At 52.4% G+C, this 19,793-nt stretch overlaps 1 protein-coding gene across 1 annotated transcript; it reads right to left on the minus strand.

The window, feature by feature from the left end:
- Positions 1-322: 322 nt before the first annotated feature.
- TCF15 (transcription factor 15) lies at positions 323-6,162 on the minus strand. Its single transcript, XM_045833370.1, has 2 exons — positions 5,591-6,162; positions 323-785 (listed from the first exon to the last, which is right to left on the minus strand). The coding sequence occupies exons 1-2, from the start codon at positions 6,107-6,109 to the stop codon at positions 711-713; spliced, it is 594 nt and encodes a 197-aa protein (XP_045689326.1). The 5' UTR covers positions 6,110-6,162; the 3' UTR covers positions 323-710.
- Positions 6,163-19,793: the final 13,631 nt, after the last annotated feature.

Here is a 19,793-nt window from a genome sequence, read left to right on the forward strand (position 1 = left end):
CCTGCTACCAACAACCTTTGTTTTCACCATATACCTTCTTGTGGCTTTTGAATTTTAAACCATGTGGATGAATATACTCCTTATTCAAAAATGAATAAAATTAAGGTTTCTTTATCAACCACACCAGCTACCTAAGAGGTGTTCAAGAACACTCCAGGGAAAGTTTGGTTCTCTTGACTTCTGGGGTCTCCCTGCCTTCCCCCAGCCCACTCCCTCCAGGGCCCAGGGCGGCACCTGTGACATCTGTGCTTCTGCCAAGGTCCACGAGAGGGGTCATCTCTGACCTCAGATGTTCTCAGGCCCTTTCCTTCCTCAGTTGGGAACATCTTTTATTTAAAAATACCTTTTATTTTAAATCCACCAAGTCTCTCTTTGTCTCTCTCAAACACACACACACACACACACACACACACAGGCGTGCATACACCCTTGGTCTCCAACAGCCTTTGTTTTTGCAGAAGTTCTGCCTTGTCTCTGACCAGCTGGGGCCGGGGCCAGCTGGACGGGTCTTCACAGCTCTCCGGGGTGGGGCAGAGATGTCCCAGGGGGCCTGTCCAGAGGGTCATGGGCCCAAGCCACTGTCCTCCGGCCCCTACGCCAAGGAGGGGTAGGATCAGCTCCTGGGGTCTTCTCCCCTGTTCAACCAGTGGCCGGCCTCTGGCCTCCTCCTCCAGGGTCCTGCTTGGAGCACTTGCCACAGCGGTCTCGGCTCATCTCCGCGGTACCCGAAGAGGGGCCACCCCTCTCGCCTTTAAGCAGCTGCCTCCCAGGTCACGACGGCCACCCTACAGCAGAGGAAAAAGAAGTCCTGAGGTTTGACCAGATCACCGCGACACTGGAACTCACCTCTGTGTCCGGGAAAGTTCTCTGCAGCATAAGGCAGAAGAAACTCTTTATGAACAGATGCAGATGATGGCGAGGTGACATTATTTAAGGACAGAGGCACACAGGAGCCTGTGCACTGAAAGAGAGAGAGAGAGAGAGACGGGCGCACTGGAAAATTGCTCATCGGCTTTCTCAGAGAAGAGGAATTCGGTGGTGGGGAGACAGAATGGGAGAGGCATTTTTACCTCTTCATTTCTTCCCCATGTGATTTGCTGCTTTTTTTTAAAAAGGACCCAATACATTGAAGAATCACAGTATTCTACACGAAAGGGCAAAACAAAGCCCACGGTGGTTATCCCCGCTGCCTGGCTGTATGCCCGATGGCTTACTCATTGACCTCAAAAGTGGATTATGGATTTCTCCTCCCAGCCTTCACTCAGGGTGTTCCCTCTGCCAGGAAATACACTCTCTGGTCCTGTCTCCCTGGGAAGGTTTCTCCATTCCTGCAGTTGCCTAGCACTTCCCGCCTCTCTGGGGACATTCCTCCAGGATAACTCAGAAGGGGAAAGACTGGGGTTCTCTTTGTCCGCATCAGGCTGGGAGCTTGGGGAACGTTCTTCATCTGTGACCCCGGTTCCAGCCCAGGGCCTGGCATGTAGCAGGTGTCAAATGATGTTGTTTGAATCAGTGACGCCCACTGGAAGATGAGCTAATGGTGGCGGCCCCTGAAGCCACCTGTCCTTTGCCCCACGGGACAGTCTCTACCCAGCCTTCTGAGGTCCGACACATGGGTTTCATCCTCACTGTGAGCCGGCGAGGTCACGGACAATAAAGGCCTCCCCTCTTTGGAGGCCTCCAGCTGTTGAGAGATTGGCCCAGAGGCACCCAGCCAGCTGGTGAAGGGGCTGGACTGGAAATCCATGAAGTCTGTCTTGCTTCCAGGGCATGATGGCGTCTGAAACCCCACTGTGCCTTCTCACTCCCTGGGCCTTGCTAGGAGCTGATGGGACAGGCATCTTTCTCAGCCATCTAGAGAAAGAGCCGACCATCTGGGAGCTCTGCCCCCTACCCGCCCCCCCACCCCCGCCCCTGGGCTCAGGTTGGGGCAGATCCATCCAGATGTGAGCCCAGCCTCCCTCGAGGCTCTCTGGGCCCAGGGACAGCGTGTTCATTCACAGGCAGGGCTATTTTGAGGGCCGAGGCCACAGTCCCAGCAGAGCCTGGGGCTTGGGCTTCTCAGACAAACTCTGGCAGGAGTGTCTGAGAAGCGGGGTTAGGGGTGGGGGCAGGGGAATTTAGTGCTGATCCTGGGGGACAAAAAACCAGCCCCCTACCCTTTCACTCTGTGTCCTCAGGGAGAGCCACCTCCATCCTGGGTCCGGTGGTCCCTGAGAGACCTCAGTCCCATGAGAATGCTAGGACTGCACACCTTCCTGGACCTCAGTTTTTTTCATCTGTGAAATGGGGGCAAAATAGATCTACTTGCAAATGCAGCTGCGGAAGAGGCTTGTGAACTGCCAACAGCACTTGAAGAGGCCCTGACTAGGTCCAGCTTCTCTGCCTCCCAGGAACTCAGCGCCAAGGGCCCCGGGAAGCACTGTGGTCAGGAAGTGGGCTCCAGGGAGACAGATCTGGGCCTCGGCCTCTGCTCTGCCTTGGATGGCCTGTTGGACCTCAGGCAAGTGGCTTCACCTCACTGAGCCCCGTGTGCAAAGGGGAGTTACTGTGCTGATTACACACACTGACCCAGGTAAAGCCCTAAGCACGGTGTCAGGAACACAGTAAGCGTTCAGCGTCCTCCACAGGCAGTACTGCATTATCAGCGTCACCCGGTAACCGCACCTCCTCGCCCTAATGCCTTCTGTGCCACTTCTGCTCCAGGGCTGGGCACACCACGTCAGGAGGGCCTTATAAGATGATCCCATCCCATCTGCTCCCCCAGGTAACAAAAGGGGAAACAGGAGAGACAAGAACCCCCTTTCTGTCTCCCACTTGCTAGAAGCTGTTTCCATGGTGAACCCAACACCAGACCAGCTAGCTGGGAGGGAAGGGGAAGCTCAGAGTGAAGGGACAGGGTCTGGAGTCTTGGAGCTCTCTGGCCCCCAAAGCTCAGAAGGGGGCCACCCAGGAGTTCCCCGAGAAAGACTGTTTTCTTCAAGTCAAGTCTTTGAGGGGCCAGAGCCGGCCAGGACGGCCCCCCTCACCTACTCCCAGAGGACCCTGTGAGTGACAGCATGGCTTCTGCAGCCAAATTTGGCTGGGTTCTTGATTCTGTAACAGATCCCAGGGAAGCAGCCAGCCATGGGCGAGCGTGTGTGATCTGTGGGGCAGACCAGAGACCAGCAGAGAACCCCCGGCTGAGCTATCGTGGGCACATGAGAACCCAGACACATCTTCTCCCCCAGGCCTGCAGTTACAGGCCCTCCCACGCTAACTTTTCCCATGTCCCAGTCCCGCAGGCCTGAGTTCAAATCCTGTCTCCATCATGGGCTATGTCAGCAGGTAGAGACAGCCAGAGCACCTCCTTTCTGGGTTGCTGAGGAGTTTTAATGATCGCGTGCAGAAGAGTGCTTAGCACAGGAGATCGATGCTCATCAAGACCGCTGTGACCGCTGCCAATCTGTGCCTCCCCTCTGCGCTCCGCCACCTTCAACATCTTCCTGTTTCCTTCTCCAGGCCACGTTTCTGACCACAACTCTCGAACACCTGTCCCCACCTTCTCATCTGCCCGCCTTCATTCCCAAGCATCCACCGGGAACTTGGGAATGAAGCATCCACCTGCTGGGGAATTCCTCTGGGCTCTGACAGTCCTTTGTGCTCCACCTCTCCACCCTTAGGCCACGGCATCCCCGTCCCCATCTCCTTGCCCTTGGCCCTGACACCCCACTGGGATTCCTGATCGTGGTGAGTGCAAATCCACAGCCTGCGTCTCTGGGAATGTTCTGAGTCAACAAAAGGTGCTGGCTGTTGGGTAGCTCAGGTTTGCTGAACGGAATGAATGGGTGAAAGGTGGTGTGGGAGTATCACTGAGGGCCCTGTCTGCCCTCACACACCAGGCAGGACTTCTGAAGGCCCACCCCGACTTCCAACCCACCCTGTAGGGGCTCACAGCTGAGAGCAGCAGGGGCCCTCAAGAAAGTACAAGTCTGAGACTAAGAAGGCTGACTCAGGGAAACTGAGGCAGCCATGGGGCTGAGAGGCCAGAATGGGAGTCTGATGCGCTACAAGGGGGTGGCCTGAAGCCAAGACATTGAGGCTTCCCCGGAACAGAGTGAAGCAAGCAGGGACCTAGCGCAGCCATGGGAACCAAAGGCTGGGGCACTTGGAGGCCTGACTCCAATCCCCCATGCCCTTTCACTTTCAAAAGGTCTGTGGCCATTCTCTGCCCGCTTCCCCAGATGTACATGGTAGCTGCCGGAGCCCAAAGTTGTCACAAAGACCAGATTCCTCATGGCAGGAAAAGCCCAGGTCAGGAAGGGGAAAGGCTGGGGATGAGGCAGGCTCCTTGCGCTTGGGCAGGAGAACAAGCTTTCAGCCAGAAGAGTCTCCTGGTAACCTCTGCTGCTACCTAGCCCTGTCAACCCCCTACCAGCCTGCTTCTCATCCTTACCCAGGACGGACCAAAGGAGCTTAACTTCAGCTCTGCCCAGTAACTCAACAGTGCCCTCCCCTAGCGCTGCATCCTTTTGGGGTTGGTGCCCTCAGGGGACCCCCTTCTTCCCTCCTACTGCTCATCAGCTGGACGCTTCAGGTTCTTGGTTGTAGGTGTGCATCCATCCCCTTTTCCTCTCAGTCTCCTGCCCTTGGATCAGGTCTTCGGACAGGAAACAACTGTTTCAAGGTCGGGGTAGCTCAGGGCAACACATACCAAGCAAGCCCAGAACCTGCCTTCTGGCTTCCCAGCCGAGTAAGTGGGGCATGGGGTGTCCAACCTTTTGGCGTCTCCGGGCCGCGCTGGAAGAAGGGTTGTCTCGGGCCACACATTAAATACACAAACACTAATGAAGACTGATGAGCAAAAAAAAGAAGTTTTTAAGTAGATTTACAATTCTGTGTTGGGCCACATTCATAACTATCCTGGACTGCCTTCGTCCCATGAGCTGGACACCCTTGGACACCTTTCTGAGCCTCAGAGGCCCACAGGCAGGGTCACTAACTGCCTGATGGAGTTCTTGCAAAGGTACAACAAGATGACCAGGAAAGCACATGGTATATAGGACGTGCTCAAAAAATGACGACTTTTGTTGTTATTTCCTCATGCCCTCTTCCTAGCTCACCTTTGGCTGAGGGGCGGTTGTCCCTGGATGAATTTTTAAAACATGCAATACCTGGCCATTTTTCCCTTAGATCACCAAGGTAAAAAAAATGACAACAGTCAATGCAATAGCCATCTGGTGTGAATGAATCCAAATTATACCTATTTTTTTTGTTAGATTGGCAAAAATATGTTTTTTGGATATGCTGCAGAATTTTAGGAGTTAGTTTATGCATGCATGAGATGAAAAAGGCTGAAAATCGCTGCTGTAAATCATGCGTGGCCTCAGGGCTTTGCTGCACCCCTTCAGATTGGAAGACATTACGCGGGTAGTTCTGTTCCATACCAAACCCTGGGCTTGGAGCACCAACGCTCCACGAACTCTACGAGAACTCCACGTCGCTCCCCGCTCCCCTTCACTGGGATCCGGCCCTTTTGTGCTTCGTAAGAGGCCGCTTACACTGTCCCCTTCGACCCCACGGCTACAGTACAGGGGCGCCAAGCACTTACCCCCTTGCGCTGGTTGCTGAGGCAGAATGTGCAGATGGAGCGTGGCTGGCGGCCGCCGTCGGGGGTGGCGGGGACCGCGTTCTTGCCACTGCCGGCCGCTCGGAAGCACGGCTGCCCGTCGTCGGCCGCGTCGCCCAGCAGCAGCACGTTGGCCAGGTGAGCGATGTAGCTGGATGCCAGGCGCAAGGTCTCTATCTTGGACAACTTGCGGTCCACCGGCTCAGTAGGGATGAGCGTGCGTAGCGCCGTGAAGGCCGTGTTCACGCTCTGCGTGCGGTCCCGCTCCCGCGCGTTGGCTGCCTGTCGCTGTCTCACCACAACCACCGGGCCCGCGCCGCCACCCGTCCGCCGCCCGCCCCCGGGGCCCGGGCCGCGTCGCGCCGCCTCCAGGCCCTCGCAGCAGCCGAAAGACTGGTCAGAGGCGTCGCTCTCGCTGCGGTTCTCCTCGTCCTCGCTCAGCAGCCGCACGTCTGGGTACAGCACGTGCGCGCCGACGGGGCGCAGCAGCGCGAACGCCATGGGCACCCGGCCGTGTCCCTCCGTGCGCTGCGTCCCAGCCTTGGCCGCGCCCCGCCGTGCGCTCCCGCGCGCTCCCACGGCCCCGCCGGCCGCCGCCTTATAGCCGAGGGAGGGGCCAACCACGCGGCCGCCCCGGCCTGAGCGGGTGGGCTCCCTCCTGGCCAATGGGCACGCGCCCGCCGTGCCCCGGCCAATGGCGACTTGCCTGCCGCCCCCGTTCCCCAGGTTGAAAGCGGCCCGGGAGCTGGTGATCCTCCCCGTAGGCTCCCAGTCCCCCCCGGGCTAGCCTGGCAAACGCCGAGAGTCAGACTGGGTCGGGTGGGATGTGCGCAAAAACAGTCTGGTTACCCGCAGCCTAAGCCTGCAGAGACTGAGAGCAGGTCCCTTCTCTCCTAGGCTTCAGTTTCCTCGTTCGGAAAGAAAGTTGGGAGAGACCAGTTCGGGTTTTTGTGCCCTCAAATTCTAATCCTGTGGTTCTGCAACTTCCTTGTGTAAGAAATAGGAAAGGGGGGCGTTGACAGGACAGAATCCCGACTCCCCTGTTCCGATACAGCAGGTCTGGAACGGGGCCCAGGAATCTGCAGTTCCAGCGCGATGGGGCTGTCCGCGGGGAACACTTGCAGAAACACTGTAATCTTTCCAAACAAGGATTCGATGGTGTCACGTCTCTGGTGACAAACTTAAAAAACAACAACCAAACCAAACCAAAGCAAAAACAAAACACACACACACCAGTAGTTCCATTCACTCATTTATTAGTTCAACACATACTCGTTAGGTCCCTACTAAGTGTCAGGCATGGTTTTAAGTCTGAGGATACAGACTTAAACAAAACGATTTATTTTTGCCTTCACAGAGCTGACATTTTGTTTGAGGTCCTACTGTGTGCCAGTCACCAGACAGACACTGTACTCTTTAGAACTCCTCACTGAAGCCGTGGGGGAGTACCCCTGACTTCCAGGTAAGAGCTCTGGCCTTCAGTCTTACAAGGGGTGAGTGGGGGCACTAGCCACAGCCTGTGTGGCTTCACTATTGCCTCCCCCACCCCCGCTCCCGGCTTCCTGCAAATCAAATGCAAGTTTCTCTCCCTCATTCTCCACAGTCCCGCCTTGGACAGCTGCAGACTCCCTGACTCTTACACCGATCCCGCCACCCCTACCCCAAGCTGTTCCCTCCGCTGGAATGCCACCCCCACCAACACGCTACCTTCCCTACTGCCTTCCTTCCTTCAGGAGACCTCAGCCTGCTCAGTCTGACATGTCTTCCTCCTCAGAGGCCCTGGGGAGAATCACTGAGCTGATGACGGCTGCTAGGTTCCTTGTGTCACTCTCACCCCCTTCCCGGCTCTATCCCGGGGACTGGCCAAGCCTGCATCCACTTGGCCTGGACGAACACTTCCTCTCAGCCCAAGTGGCAGCTCGTGTGGCAGAGAGAGCTCAGAGTGAAGTTGAAAGGCTGCTAGGTGCTTTCAGGCTCTCTTCCTTCCTTTCTTGAAGATGTCTCCCAGCTCTGCCACATTGCTGTGCTTTTCCAACTTCCTTGACCCAGGCCAGAATGTGGGGGGGTGGGGGGGAGGAGCTGGGTGGTGGCTGGAGGGTGTCCCTTGGCTGCCAGGGGAGCAGCCCCTAAAGTCTTCAGGCTCCAGTGTGTGCGGAAAAGTCTGTTCCCACACCTGGCTCCCCCTACTCCTACATTTGACCATGACCTTGGCCAGGATGGGCTTTGCTGAGGAGGAGGAGGAGGAGGAGGAGGAGGAGGAGGAGGAGGAGGAGGAGGAGGAGGAGGTTGCACAGCCCCCTCTCCGCAGGGCCAGTCCCACGTGCAGCCCCAGGCCAGGCTGCTGCTTCCTGAGCCGATGAATTATTACCGGGAGATTTCCTTCCCTGTCTGCGCCTCCTTACAGGGGCTCCCGGCTCCCTTCACTTTCGCTTTCTCCCCCTTCTCCCCCTCTCTTCAGCTCTCCACCTTCAGGTGGCCTGAAATTCCTCTGTCCGGTCCCCTCCCCGTTCCAACTCGATGGGAGAAGCCAAACAGGGCATGAACTGGGCCCCGAAGCAGGGAGGGGTCGGACTTGGTGAGCTCATTCATTCATTCGCTCCTCTGGCAGGTTTTGACACATGGGACCCGGGGAGTAAAATAAAACCATGAATGAGACTGAGCCTGGACTTCTGCAGCCCAGAGGGGAAGGCAAGTTGTAAACAAAGAATTCCAGGACAATGTGGTAGGAGCAAGCCAGGGTCTGGCATCAGAGGCCTGGTTTTGGCCCAAGGCAAGGTGCCTCTCGATGTCTGGGTTTCCTGCTCTGGAAAACTGGTGATAATAATAGTGCCCATTAGTAGGGCTGGTGATGGTTCCCTTCGTCGATGCCAAAAAAAGCCAGAGCCCGAGACACAGAGAGGCTCACCACCCGAGAGGGGTTTGGGGAAGTGTTGGGGAGGGTGGGCCCCAGTCTGAGGAGCAGCTTCGGCTATTCCAGGCTTTGTCCCCGGGTGGAGTTCCTGCCACAGTCTCAGCTCACCTGCCCGAGAGGCTTCAGCTCCCCTTGCCCTCTGAGGCTCGCTCTGCTCGGGTCACACTGGCCTTCTCACTGACCCTGGGGCCCACCTCTGCCTGGCAGGCACTGCCCCAATATCTTCTTAGCTTATCTTCTTAGTTAATTCTTTCCAATCTTCCCTCCAATCTCATCTCCTCGGGGAGGCCTTCCCTGACCCCTGGGACTAGAACAGCAACTGCCCCTCCTACCTCCCAGCACCCTTCCGGCGGCTCTCCCACTCCCCTTTAACCCTGCTTTACTTATTTCCATAGCACTTATCCCTGCTTTCACTCATTCATCCACAAGTATTAATTGAGCACCTACTATGTTCCCAGCATAATTCCCGGTTCTGGGAATGCGGAAGTGAACATGCTACACATTTATTTGTCCACTAGACTATGGGGCAAGGACTTTGTCTTTTGCTCATCTCACTTCCTCCCCATTACAACTGTCAGAGGCAGGTATTGTTCTCATAACCATTTTACAGATGAAGAAACCGAGGTTCTAAGAGAGAAAAGCGACTTGCCTGAGGCCACCCAGTGGGCCAGTGCAGGAGCTCAGGTCGTTTGGTCTCTTTCCCCAACCACGCGCCCTCTCAGTTGGCCCAGAGGTACGTGAGGGCTGAGTAGGTGTCTCCCAGGCTGAGAGGACAGCTGGGCTTCAGTCCCGCTGAAACATTTTGAGTCCCTCCAAGGCACCAGCTGTGCCCACCTCTGGGCCTTTGCCCAGCGGTCCTTCCTGCCTACAGGGCCCATCCCTTCCCTTCTGAGCAGACAACCCCACTCAGCCAGAGTCCGTGCAGCCTCTCAGCGAGGCCCGCTTTGCCTCTCCGCCCCAACCTTGGTATGAGGTCCTGTAGCGATGATCACATTGCACTCTGGCTTCTCCCCCTTCATCTCTGATTCCCCACTTCTATTTCCCTGCCCCCACAGGGCACCCGCTCTAATGTTTTTTATTACTTTTTTTTTTTTAGAGCAGTTTTGGTTTACAACAAAATTGAGAGGGCACAGGGAAGTCTTGTATGCCCCCTGCCCCTCACGCGTGAGTAGCGTCTCTAGTGTCAACAACGCTCACTCACCAGAGTGGAACATTCACTGTAACTGACAAACTGACACCGACACGTCATTATCACGGAGTCCATAGTTTACATGAGGGTTCACTCCGGGTGTTGTACATTCTGCGGGTTTGGATGAATGTGTACTGACATATGCTCATCACGTACTATCATACAGAGTATCTCCACTGCCCTAAAAGTCCTCTCTGCTCTGTCTGCTCATGTGACCCCATCCCTGAAACCGCTGATCTTTTTGTCTCCATAGTTTTGCCTTTTCCAGAATGTTCTACAGTTAAAATCTACAGTTAAAATTATATAGTGTGTAGCTTTTTCAGATTGATTTCTTCTACTTAGTAATATGCACTTTAGCTTCCTCTGTGTCTTTCCATGGCTTGATAGCTCATTTCTTTTTAGTACTATGCACTATTCCATTGCCTGGAAGTACCATGATTTATCCATCCAGTCACCTACTGAAGAGCAGTGTGGTGGCTTCCAAGTTTTGGCATTAATGAATACAGCTGCAATAAATATACGTATACAGGTTTTTGCATGGACATAAATTTTCAGCTCCTTTGGGTAATAACAAGGAGTGTGATTGCTGGATCATATGGTAAGAGTATTTTTAGTTTTATAAGAAACCACCAAACTGTCTTCTAAAGTGGCCGCACCCTCCGGCATTCTCAGCAGCCATCAGTGGGAGTTCCTGTTGCTTCACCAGCGTTTGGTGGCGCCGGTGTTCCGGATTTTGGCCGTGCTCATGGGTGTGCAGTGGTATCTCGTTTTAATTTGCATTTCCCTGATGATGTGTGATGTGGAGCATCTTTCCATATGCTTATTTGCCGTCTGTGGATCTTCTTCAATGAGGTGTCTGTTAAGGTCTCTGGCTTATTTTTTAGTTAGTTTGTTTTCTTATTGTTGAATTTTAAGAGTTCTTTGTATATTTTGGATAACAATCTTTTATCAGATATGTCTTTTGGAAATGCATTCTCCCAGTCTGTGGCTTGTCTTCTAATTCTGTTTATATTGTCTCTTGCAGAACAGAAGTTTTAAATTTTAATGACGTCCAGCTTATCAATTATTTCACGCATGGCTCATGTCTTTGGTGTACCTTAAAAGTCAAGACAGTAGATTCTCTCCTGTGTTATACTTTAGGAATTTTGTAGATTCTGTGTTTTACCTTTCAGTCTATGAACCATTGTGAGTTAGTTTTCGGGAAGGGTGTAAAGTCTGTGTTTGGATTCACATTCCTGCCTGTGGTTGTTGTTCCCGCGCTGTTTGTTGGAGGGGCTACGTTTACTCCATCAGTGCATTCACTCCTCTGTCCAAGATCAGTTGAGTCTGTTCGTGGGGGTCTGTTAGTGGGCCCTCTGTCCTGGTCCGTCCATCTCCTTGCCTGATGGTTCACCAGTACCGCACTGGGTGGCTGCACAGCGGAGTCTTCAAGTTGGGCAGTGCCCGTCCTCCAGCCTTGCTCTTCTCCTTCAAGGTCATGTTGACTATTCTGTGTCCACTCTAATATCGTCGATACATGTCTTTGAGTTGCATGTGTCTTTGTGAGAGTGGGTTGTTAATGTATGTGAATGACAGTTTCTGTAGATCTCTTAGGTTGTTTTGTGTACTCAGAGCTGCGTTCCATAAGCTGAGTCTAACCCGAGTCCATTGCTTCTATCTGCTGCTTAGTATGCATGGCGCCTATACATCCCACACCTCCTTTTTCTGTTCTGACTCCTGCTTTCCCCAGCAAAGCTGTGAACTTTTCTTTTTTTTACATGACTTTTTTTTTCTTTAACTGTCATTTTAAAGATTTTATTTATTTATTTTTAGAAAGAAGTGAAGGAAGGGAGAAAGAGAGGGAGAGAAACATCGATGGGCGAGGGATACATTGATTGGTTGCCTCTTGTATGTCACCAGCTGGGGACCTGGCCCACAACCTAGTTATGTGCCTTAGACTGGGAATCGAACCAGTGACCCTTCAGTTCACAGGCTGGAACTCAATCCGCTGAGCCACACCAGCCAGGGCTTAATTTGCCTTTCTTTAGTGACAGAGAAGTGGGTTGTTTTCCATCTCCTTGTGTTTCCTCCTCCACAAGACTGTACATTCTCTAAGGGTGGGGAATGGACCCCAGAATCCTGGGCCAGAACTGGCACATTGTGGGCTATAGTGAAAACCTGATAACTGACTGACTGACTGACTGAATGAATGAATGAATGAAAAGGCGAATACACAGCCCCCTACCCCTACTCTGTACCAATCTTTGACCTAGTTGGTGGCCCACATGTGTATGTTTGTACACACTGAGGGACACACTAAGTCCTGCACCTCAGTCTACGTGGAGAAAAAGACCAGAGATACAATTTACTGACCACGCCTTGTCATGTGACCATATTGTACTGAAAAGGAGTCTGAGAAAAGCAGTGCCCACTTGAGGTGGCCTCACAACCCGCTGAACACCGGGTTTCCATCAGCAAAGAAGAAAAAGAAATCCTGGAAAACCACTGGTGGTGTTGATGACCACCATAAGTGTGATCTCTGGAGGCAATACAGTGTCACATGGTTGAGTTTGCGATTCGGGAACCTGGCTGCCGAGGTTCAGCTCTGCCACTTGCCAGCCAAGTGATGGTGGGAAAGCTATTGAATTTCTCTGTGCCTCGGTTTCCTCTTCCATAAAACCCGGATCATAATAGAGCCTGCTTACATAGGATTATTGGGAGGATTAAATTGAGGCAAAAATGCTTACCATTTGCAAGAGTTCTGTCACACCGTATGCGCTGTATAAGTATTAGCTGTTATCTTGATTTAATCCCTAAAAAGGGTTTTCTGGAGTCATACAACCAGTAAGCGATGGAAGCAGATTTTGGCCCGACAGCAATTTTCCCACTTGCCTCATCCCATAGAAATTCTCAGAGACCAAGATCACGACCCTGGTCAGTCCTCGGTACATAGTAAGCATCCAGAAATATCTGCTGAATGAGTGTGTCAAGTAAACACTGAAACCCTTCTTACGGAGAGATGCCAGGTTTTGTTGTGTGCTGTTGATCCGCTCAGGTTGATGGGAACGCCCCACGGACTCACCCTCAGGGCTCCCGCCGCCTGGAGTCGGTGCCTTCAATTCCGCCTCCAGAGCTCAGTCCCTCCACGACCCCTCCAGGCCAGCATTTTCAAGAGTGAATTCCTGGGAATGCTTGTTCTGGGAGATGCCCAGGGTTCCATGATTAAAAAACAAAAACAAAAACGGTCTGGGAAGCTGCGTTCTGCATCCCCCTCCCAGAGGGTGGTGGCGCACTGGCGTGTCAAAGGCTCGGAGAGATCCTGCAGGAAGAGACTCCTTAGGCTTTACTTGGAGCTGCATTTTCTAGGCTTTCTGTTGACCACAGATCCTCCCACCCCGTGCTGGACCAAGCACCTAATGGAGAATACAGTTCAGCAGGCGTTCTACCAGGCTGCTATCAGTGGCATCCCCCCTCAGTGTCCATTTTTCCCTGAAGGCGTGTTTGATAGGAGTGAGGGGGAGTGAGCAGGTGGGCCTTGGCTACCAGGCAGAGCTGGGGTAAAACGGGAACTTCCAGGCATTTTCCCAGAGCCCCGTTCTCCGAGGGACACTAAAACATCACTGGAAATGTGACAGTTGGGAAAAAATGTGTTTCCTGGCACTTCTTTTAGAGGAAGTACAATATAAGTTAGAATAATAATATAGTTGAGGGCCCACTCTGGTAGGTGCTCTTCTAAGCACTTGTGTGAGCTGACTAATATTAATATTCCTGCTTTACAGATAAGCAGACTAAGGAACAGAGAGGTTCCGTAACTTGCCCAACGTCACACAGCTAAAAAACGGACAGGAATTCTTTGATGATGGGCTGGTGGTGGGTTTGAAGTCCACTGCAGGGTCGTTGAAGCGTAGGTGCTCACAGAACTCTGCTCCAGGGAGCATGCGTCTTTCAGCTGCAGTGCTCTGATTTTGTTGAGCCTGCACAGGTACCCCCTCGGCTCACATCGGCCCTGATACCAGTGGTACAGAGCCACCAAGGTGATGTACAAGATCCAGATGATGCTAAATGAAACCACTGTTTCAGGAGTCCTTTGGCATCCGAGGAGGCTGGTTGAAAATCTTTAAGGCTGAATGTCAGGGGGAAGGCCTCCAGGCAGAGCTCAGCTGCTGACTGGTGACCGTGGGCAATTCTCTTCCCCTCTGCAGACTAGACAGTGTGGGGAGCGGTCCCCAAGAACTCTGCCATCAGCAGTCAGCAGGACGTGCTACACCATGGTTTGGAGCCCAGCTCAGACAATAAGGTTTCAGAGAAGAGTGAGCCCAGAGACCCAGACCCTTTCTCTGAAAAGGCTTCCTGAGAAAGTGGCCTGGATCAAGTTTAGGGAGGCTCAGCTACCCTAAATGGGGGAGCCTCATGAGGGAGCTGCATTTTAGTTTATCCTCAATGGTCAGTGAGGATGCTGGCACAACAGGTGTGTTTGTGGGTTGCCCTCCTAGGTTGCCATGCAGACCCTGCTGTTCACCTATGCAATATCCACTTCTTCCAGCAACAGAACCCCGACTTGCCCATGGCAGCAGTTGATCTAACTATAAAATTTCCCCTCTCAGCCCTCATTGCATGTAGGGGTGGCCATGTGACATATTCTGACCAATGAGATGAAGATAGAAATTCCTATGGAGGGTCCACTTCCTCAAATGAAATGACAGAGTCTCTTGAGAAGGCTTTACCTTTTACCTTCACCTTCTCTCTGCCTGGAATGGAGATGTGATGCCTAGAGGTTTAGCAGCCATCTTGGTGCAATGAGGACAAAAATCACACGCTAAGGAGGGCAGAGTGAAAAGCCGGGAGTAGCTGGGTCTCTGATGTTCTCCTTGAGCAACCACACTGGCTCCTGATCTCTTGAAACAACAAACAAGCAAACAAACCCTCCTATTTGTTGGAGCCACTGCACTGGGTTCTATTACATACAGCCAAATGCCAGCTGTATCAGTGCACCCAAGTCTCATAATAATGTTCACACCATTATCTTCTACAGCGTGTGCCAGGCACTGAGCTAACGACACCTCACACCCATGTCACAGTGCATCCTCACCATCCTGGAATGGCCAGCACGTTACAGAAAGGGAAATCAGGGCTCCCAGGAGTTGACCTCAGAGAGGAAGATTTCAGATTTGAATGTGGACCTCCAGTGTTTCTGTCCGTGTTGATAGCGGTGGTGATTTAAAAGCATGACCTCCACCTCTTCCCTTTAAGAGCTGAGACCTGTGTCCCCTGGCCTTGAGTCTGGGCAGGTTTCTGGCTGCTGTGGCTTGCTGACTTTGGCAGAGGTAACCCTCTGTGACTTCTGAACCTGGTCCATCAAAGGTGATGCAGCCTCTGTCTCGTTCAGGGGAACCCTCTTGCTTGGAGCCCAGAGTTGCCACGTAAGAAGTTCAAATGCCCTGAGACCGCCGTGCTGTGAGGAAGCCCAGGCCACACGAAGGTGCTTGGGATCAGTTGTACCTGCTAGCCCAGGGGGCAGATAAGTGAGTGAAGATGACTCTGTCTGCCTCCAACCCCACTGTTCAGCCACCCCACCTTTGAGTCTTCCCGGGTGAAGCCCAGACACCGTACAGCAGCAGGCAGCCTCCCGCGCTGGCTTGTTACTGGGATTCCCGAGGTATGGAATTTGGGAGTGTAAGAAAATGGTCATTTTAAGACACCAACTTCTGGGGTAATCTGTCCCACAGCTGCACTTACTGTAACTGTAACTCGCTGTAATGCCTCCCAAATATTATCTTCACACCTGAAAGTACCCAAACCCTGAAAATTTAGTTGATTTTTTATTATCCACCGTAATTATATTCTGTAAAGTCACCGCCAACATCGAATTAGCAAATACTGGACCGTGCGCCTGAGGAAAATACAGGATTGGTGTCCCGTGAGCCTCCAGTCACAACCTTTTGTCACTCGATCAGTAGTACATAGTCTTGTTTTCTGTGTGTCTCTGTTTAAAGACAGCTTATTTGATATAAACCTTTGATTCATTCACACTGAGCTCCTGGCCAACAGTGCTGCAGCTCACACCTGAATGGAGCTTAGCCGACTCTCATATTTTCTCCGTCAGGCACACCGCTGCCTTTCTGAGCTCGGGAACACGAGACGGCACTTCAGCACTATGCTTGGGGGCCGTTTTAATCGCCAACAAAAAGCACATTTGTGAAGTGTGGCACTAAACAGACCACACAAAGGACACGTGTGTACAGTATGAGAGCAGCAACTGGAAGGCAGGACGTCAGCTCCATCTGCCCCCACCGGGAATGCACATGTCCAGGGACTCAAATGTTTCATCACTCTGCAAAAATTGGCAAAAGATGGTGAGTGCAGTGGTAAGCTGGTAAGCGTCCATTTGGCCTTTTAAATACGTATCAGTGGCCCTGGCTGGTGTGGCTGAGCGGATTGAGTGCTGGCCTGAGAACCAAAGGGTCGCTGGTTCGATTCCCAGTAAGGGCACATGCCTGGGTTGCTGGCCAGGTCCCCAGTTGAGGCCACTTCAGTGGCAACCACGCATTGATGTTTCTCTTCCTCTCTCCCTCCTTTCCCTTCTGTCTAAAAATAAATAAATAAAATTAAAAAAAAAAAATATATATATATATATATATATATATATATATATCAGCAAGTAGGCAAATTCACAAATATGGAATCTGTGAATTATAAGAATTGGCTGTGTTATTTGATATGTTTAGGACTTGCGGTCTTGATGAATAGTTGGAGAGAGGGAGGCATAAAGCAGGTGAAGGCATGAAGCATTTCAAGAGCCTCACTTCTCTCGTTTGTAAAGTGTGGGTGATGCTGCCTTCCCTGCCAGGTTTGTGGAAGAAAGGGGTGCAGTACTCGCCCCTTATCTGTGGTTTCACTTTCTGCACTTTCAGTTACCCACAGTTGACTGCAGTCTGAAAATATTAAAGGGAAAATTCCAGAAGTAAACAATTCATACATTTTAAATCCCACACCACTGTGAGTTGAGTGATGAAATTCTTGATGGATGTCCTGCTTTGTCCAGCTGGGGACGTGACTCATCCCTTTGTCCAGCGTCTGCACACCACATATACTCCCCACCCATCAGTCACCTAGTAGCTGTCTTGGTGATCAGAGCGAGTGTCATGGTATCACAGTGCTCGTGATAAAATTACCCTTATTTCACTTCATAAGGCCCCAAAGCACAAGAGTAATAATGCTGGCAATTCAGATATGCCAGAGACGATGCAGAAAGCTTTCTTTAAGTGACTAAGTATATACAGAAAAAAACATAGTACAATTTGCAGTTTCAGGCATCCATGGGGTGTCTTGAAACCTATCCCCTTCAGATAAGGGGGGACTACTATAGTGACAATACCAACAACAGAGGGCTACTGCTGAATACTTTACGTGTCTGGTCTCATCGACTCTGCAACAATCCCATGAGATAGAGCCAATTGTTACACCCGTTTTACAGACTCAGCTAAGTTAAGGGGCTTTGCCCAAGATCTTACAAACTTGAACAGGCAAAGCTGGGTCTCAAGCCCATCTCTGTCTGAGTCCCATGCCCATGTTCTTTCCCACCTTTCTCCCCTGATTGCCCATGAGCCCGTGTTTACAAGAGGCCTGGCACATAGTATGCTCAGTAAGCAGATGCTTTGCTAATGATTCTAAACTGGGACCTGGGGACTTTGAGGCAGATCTGCAAAGGGACAGGGGAGGCTGAGCCCTGGGGCAGGGTAGGGGCCAGAGTAGGAGCCACTGGGGAGGGAAGGGAGCCTCTGCGGTGGGAAGGCAGGGCAGGGAGCTAGGAGGGTCTATAATCAGACCCGTGGTCCCTCCCACAGAGGGTTAAAGCAGCTCAGCCTCCTTCCGGCTGAGCGGAAATCAGATTCTGAGAGCCGAGCAGGGCTCCAGAGGGATGTTTTTCTTCTCCATTTGTCTGCTGTGGCTGGCTCATAAAATCCACCGGAACTCCATGCTGAACTGAGGAATTCCCGCTGAACTGGGGCACGGAGAAGGCAGGCAGCGGGGAGCCCTTGTCAGAGAAAAGACCGCCCCCATCTCCAAGGCCCCACCTCTGGGTCTGGTGATGCCCTCTGGGGGCCTCACAGGATTCTTTGGATGGGCCATGTACAAGGAAGAAGTGACACCCCCCCCCAAATGAACTTAGGGGGCAAGGAAGGAGAGCAGACGGGGAGGGGTGGAGCTGTGGCAGGTGAGTGGGGTGTGTCTCAGGTTGTCCCCTTCTATGCTGGGTGGCATTGTGCAGGTCTCTGCCTATTTCCTCATCTGAGCACCCTGAGGGAGATGACCACCACCTGTGATTTCCTGGTCAGAGGTTGAAGTCTGAGGCTCTTGCTAACTAGTTGGAGCCTTTGCATGCCTTTCCTCCTGTGAAGGCAGTGCAATTATTATCACTCCTATCTGACAATAAACCGAGGCTCGGAGAGGTGAGGTGGCCTGCCCAATGTCACCCACTAGCAAGGGCAGGGCAGGATTCAGACTCAACAGTCGGTGCCAGAATTGACCTCTCAGGCATTCACGCTCCTGCCTCCCAAAATGAGCAATCCTAATTCTGCTTGTCCTGGGATGGTCTCTTCTAGGTCTCTTGACTGACCTCTCACTTTTTCAGACTTAACTCATGCATTACCTCCTCCAGGAAGCCTGCCCTGACTAGCCAAGCTGGGCTTGGCCTCCTCTCTGGTTGCCCACACCCCTGGGAGATAACATTTTTGGTCACTGGGCTGTGAGCCTGGGTGAGCAGAGCCACTTCTGATTCCTCGTTGTTCTTCCTGCATCGGCCAACACAAGAAACCTTCAGTTTGCCTTGGAGATGCTACATGCTGTGGTGGCTTTAGAAAAGTGTTAATGGTTAATGATGGATTTATGGCAGACGTGACTCTGTGTGACTTCTGAGGCTGAGTCATAAAAGGCGATGCAGCATGCACCTGGTTCACTGGGGCACTGGTTCTTGAAGCCCTGAGCTGCCATGTGAGAAGTTCCGATGCTGCCCTGGCCAGTGCAGCTCTGTTAGTCTGGCATCCTCCTGTAAACCAAAAGCTTGTGGGTCCGATTTCCGGTCAGGGCACATGCCTATGTGTGTTCGGTCCCTGGTCAGGGTGTGTGTACAAGAGGCATCTACCCGATGGATGTTTCTGTCTCACAGTGATGTTTCTCTTCCTCCATCTCTCTCTTCTCCCCTCTCTAAATCGATAAGCATGTTCTCGGGTGAGGATTAAAAAAGTCCAAATACTCTGAGACCGCCACACTGTGAGGAAGCTTCGGCCACATGGAGAGGTTATGTGTAGGTGCTCCTGCTGACAGTCCTAGTCTTCAAGTCACCCCAATCCAGGGCCCTTGAGACGATTCTAGCCCTCAGCCATTGATTCAAAGCCAACCTACAGACTTCCCAGCTGAGGTGTAGGCATCAGGCAGCGGAGAAAAGTCAGCCCCGCCCCCCAGTGCCAGATCTGAGTTCATGAGCATAATAAAATAGTTCTTGCTTTAAACCACTGGATTTTGGGGTGGTTATTGCACACAAATAATAACGGGAACAGTGCTACCACCCCGGACAAATCACCGTCATTTCTTGCCAGGTTTATTGCAACAGTCTCCTCACAGGGCTCCCTAGGCCCCCCCCCTTCCCCTCCCCCTGCAGTGTGCTCTTCACACAGCAGCCGGGGGAGTCCCCTAATGCGCAGATCAGACCATGTCCCTTCTTTGGTCAAAGCTGTCCGTTGGTTCCCAGCTCACTGAGAGCAAAAGCCACATCCTTAAAATGACCCCCAGGCCCTATGCGATCTGCTTCTTCTGTCACCCTGTCACCCCTCTGCCCTGTCTCACACCCTGTCCCCTTGCTGACTCCTCTCCAGCCACACTGGCCCACTTGCTGCTCCTCATACACCCACACTACTCTGCCTCCGGACCTTTGCCCTTGCTGTGGGTAGTGCTCCATTGCCTGGACACTCTTCTTCCAGGCCTTGCTGGTTTACTTCCTCATCTTGTTCACATAACTGCCCAGATGTCACCTCCTCCTCAAGGCTGGCCTGGGCTGCCTTGTATAACACCATGCCTCTCCTCCTCACTCTCAAACCACTTACCTTTCT

Source organism: Phyllostomus hastatus, unplaced genomic scaffold (assembly GCF_019186645.2).
Source record: "Phyllostomus hastatus isolate PE091 unplaced genomic scaffold, TTU_PhHast_1.1 phas_contig_17, whole genome shotgun sequence".
Lineage (NCBI taxonomy): Eukaryota > Metazoa > Chordata > Mammalia > Chiroptera > Phyllostomidae > Phyllostomus > Phyllostomus hastatus.

Coding starts and splice junctions, on each gene's coding strand:
- TCF15 (XM_045833370.1), bottom strand. CDS start 6,109: ATGGCGTTCGCGCTGCTGCGCCCCGTCGGCGCGCACGTGCTGTACCCA. Junction 786..5,590: donor TCAGCAACCAGCGCAAGGGG/GTAAGTGCTTGG, acceptor CCTCTGCTGTAG/GGTGGCCGTCGTGACCTGGG.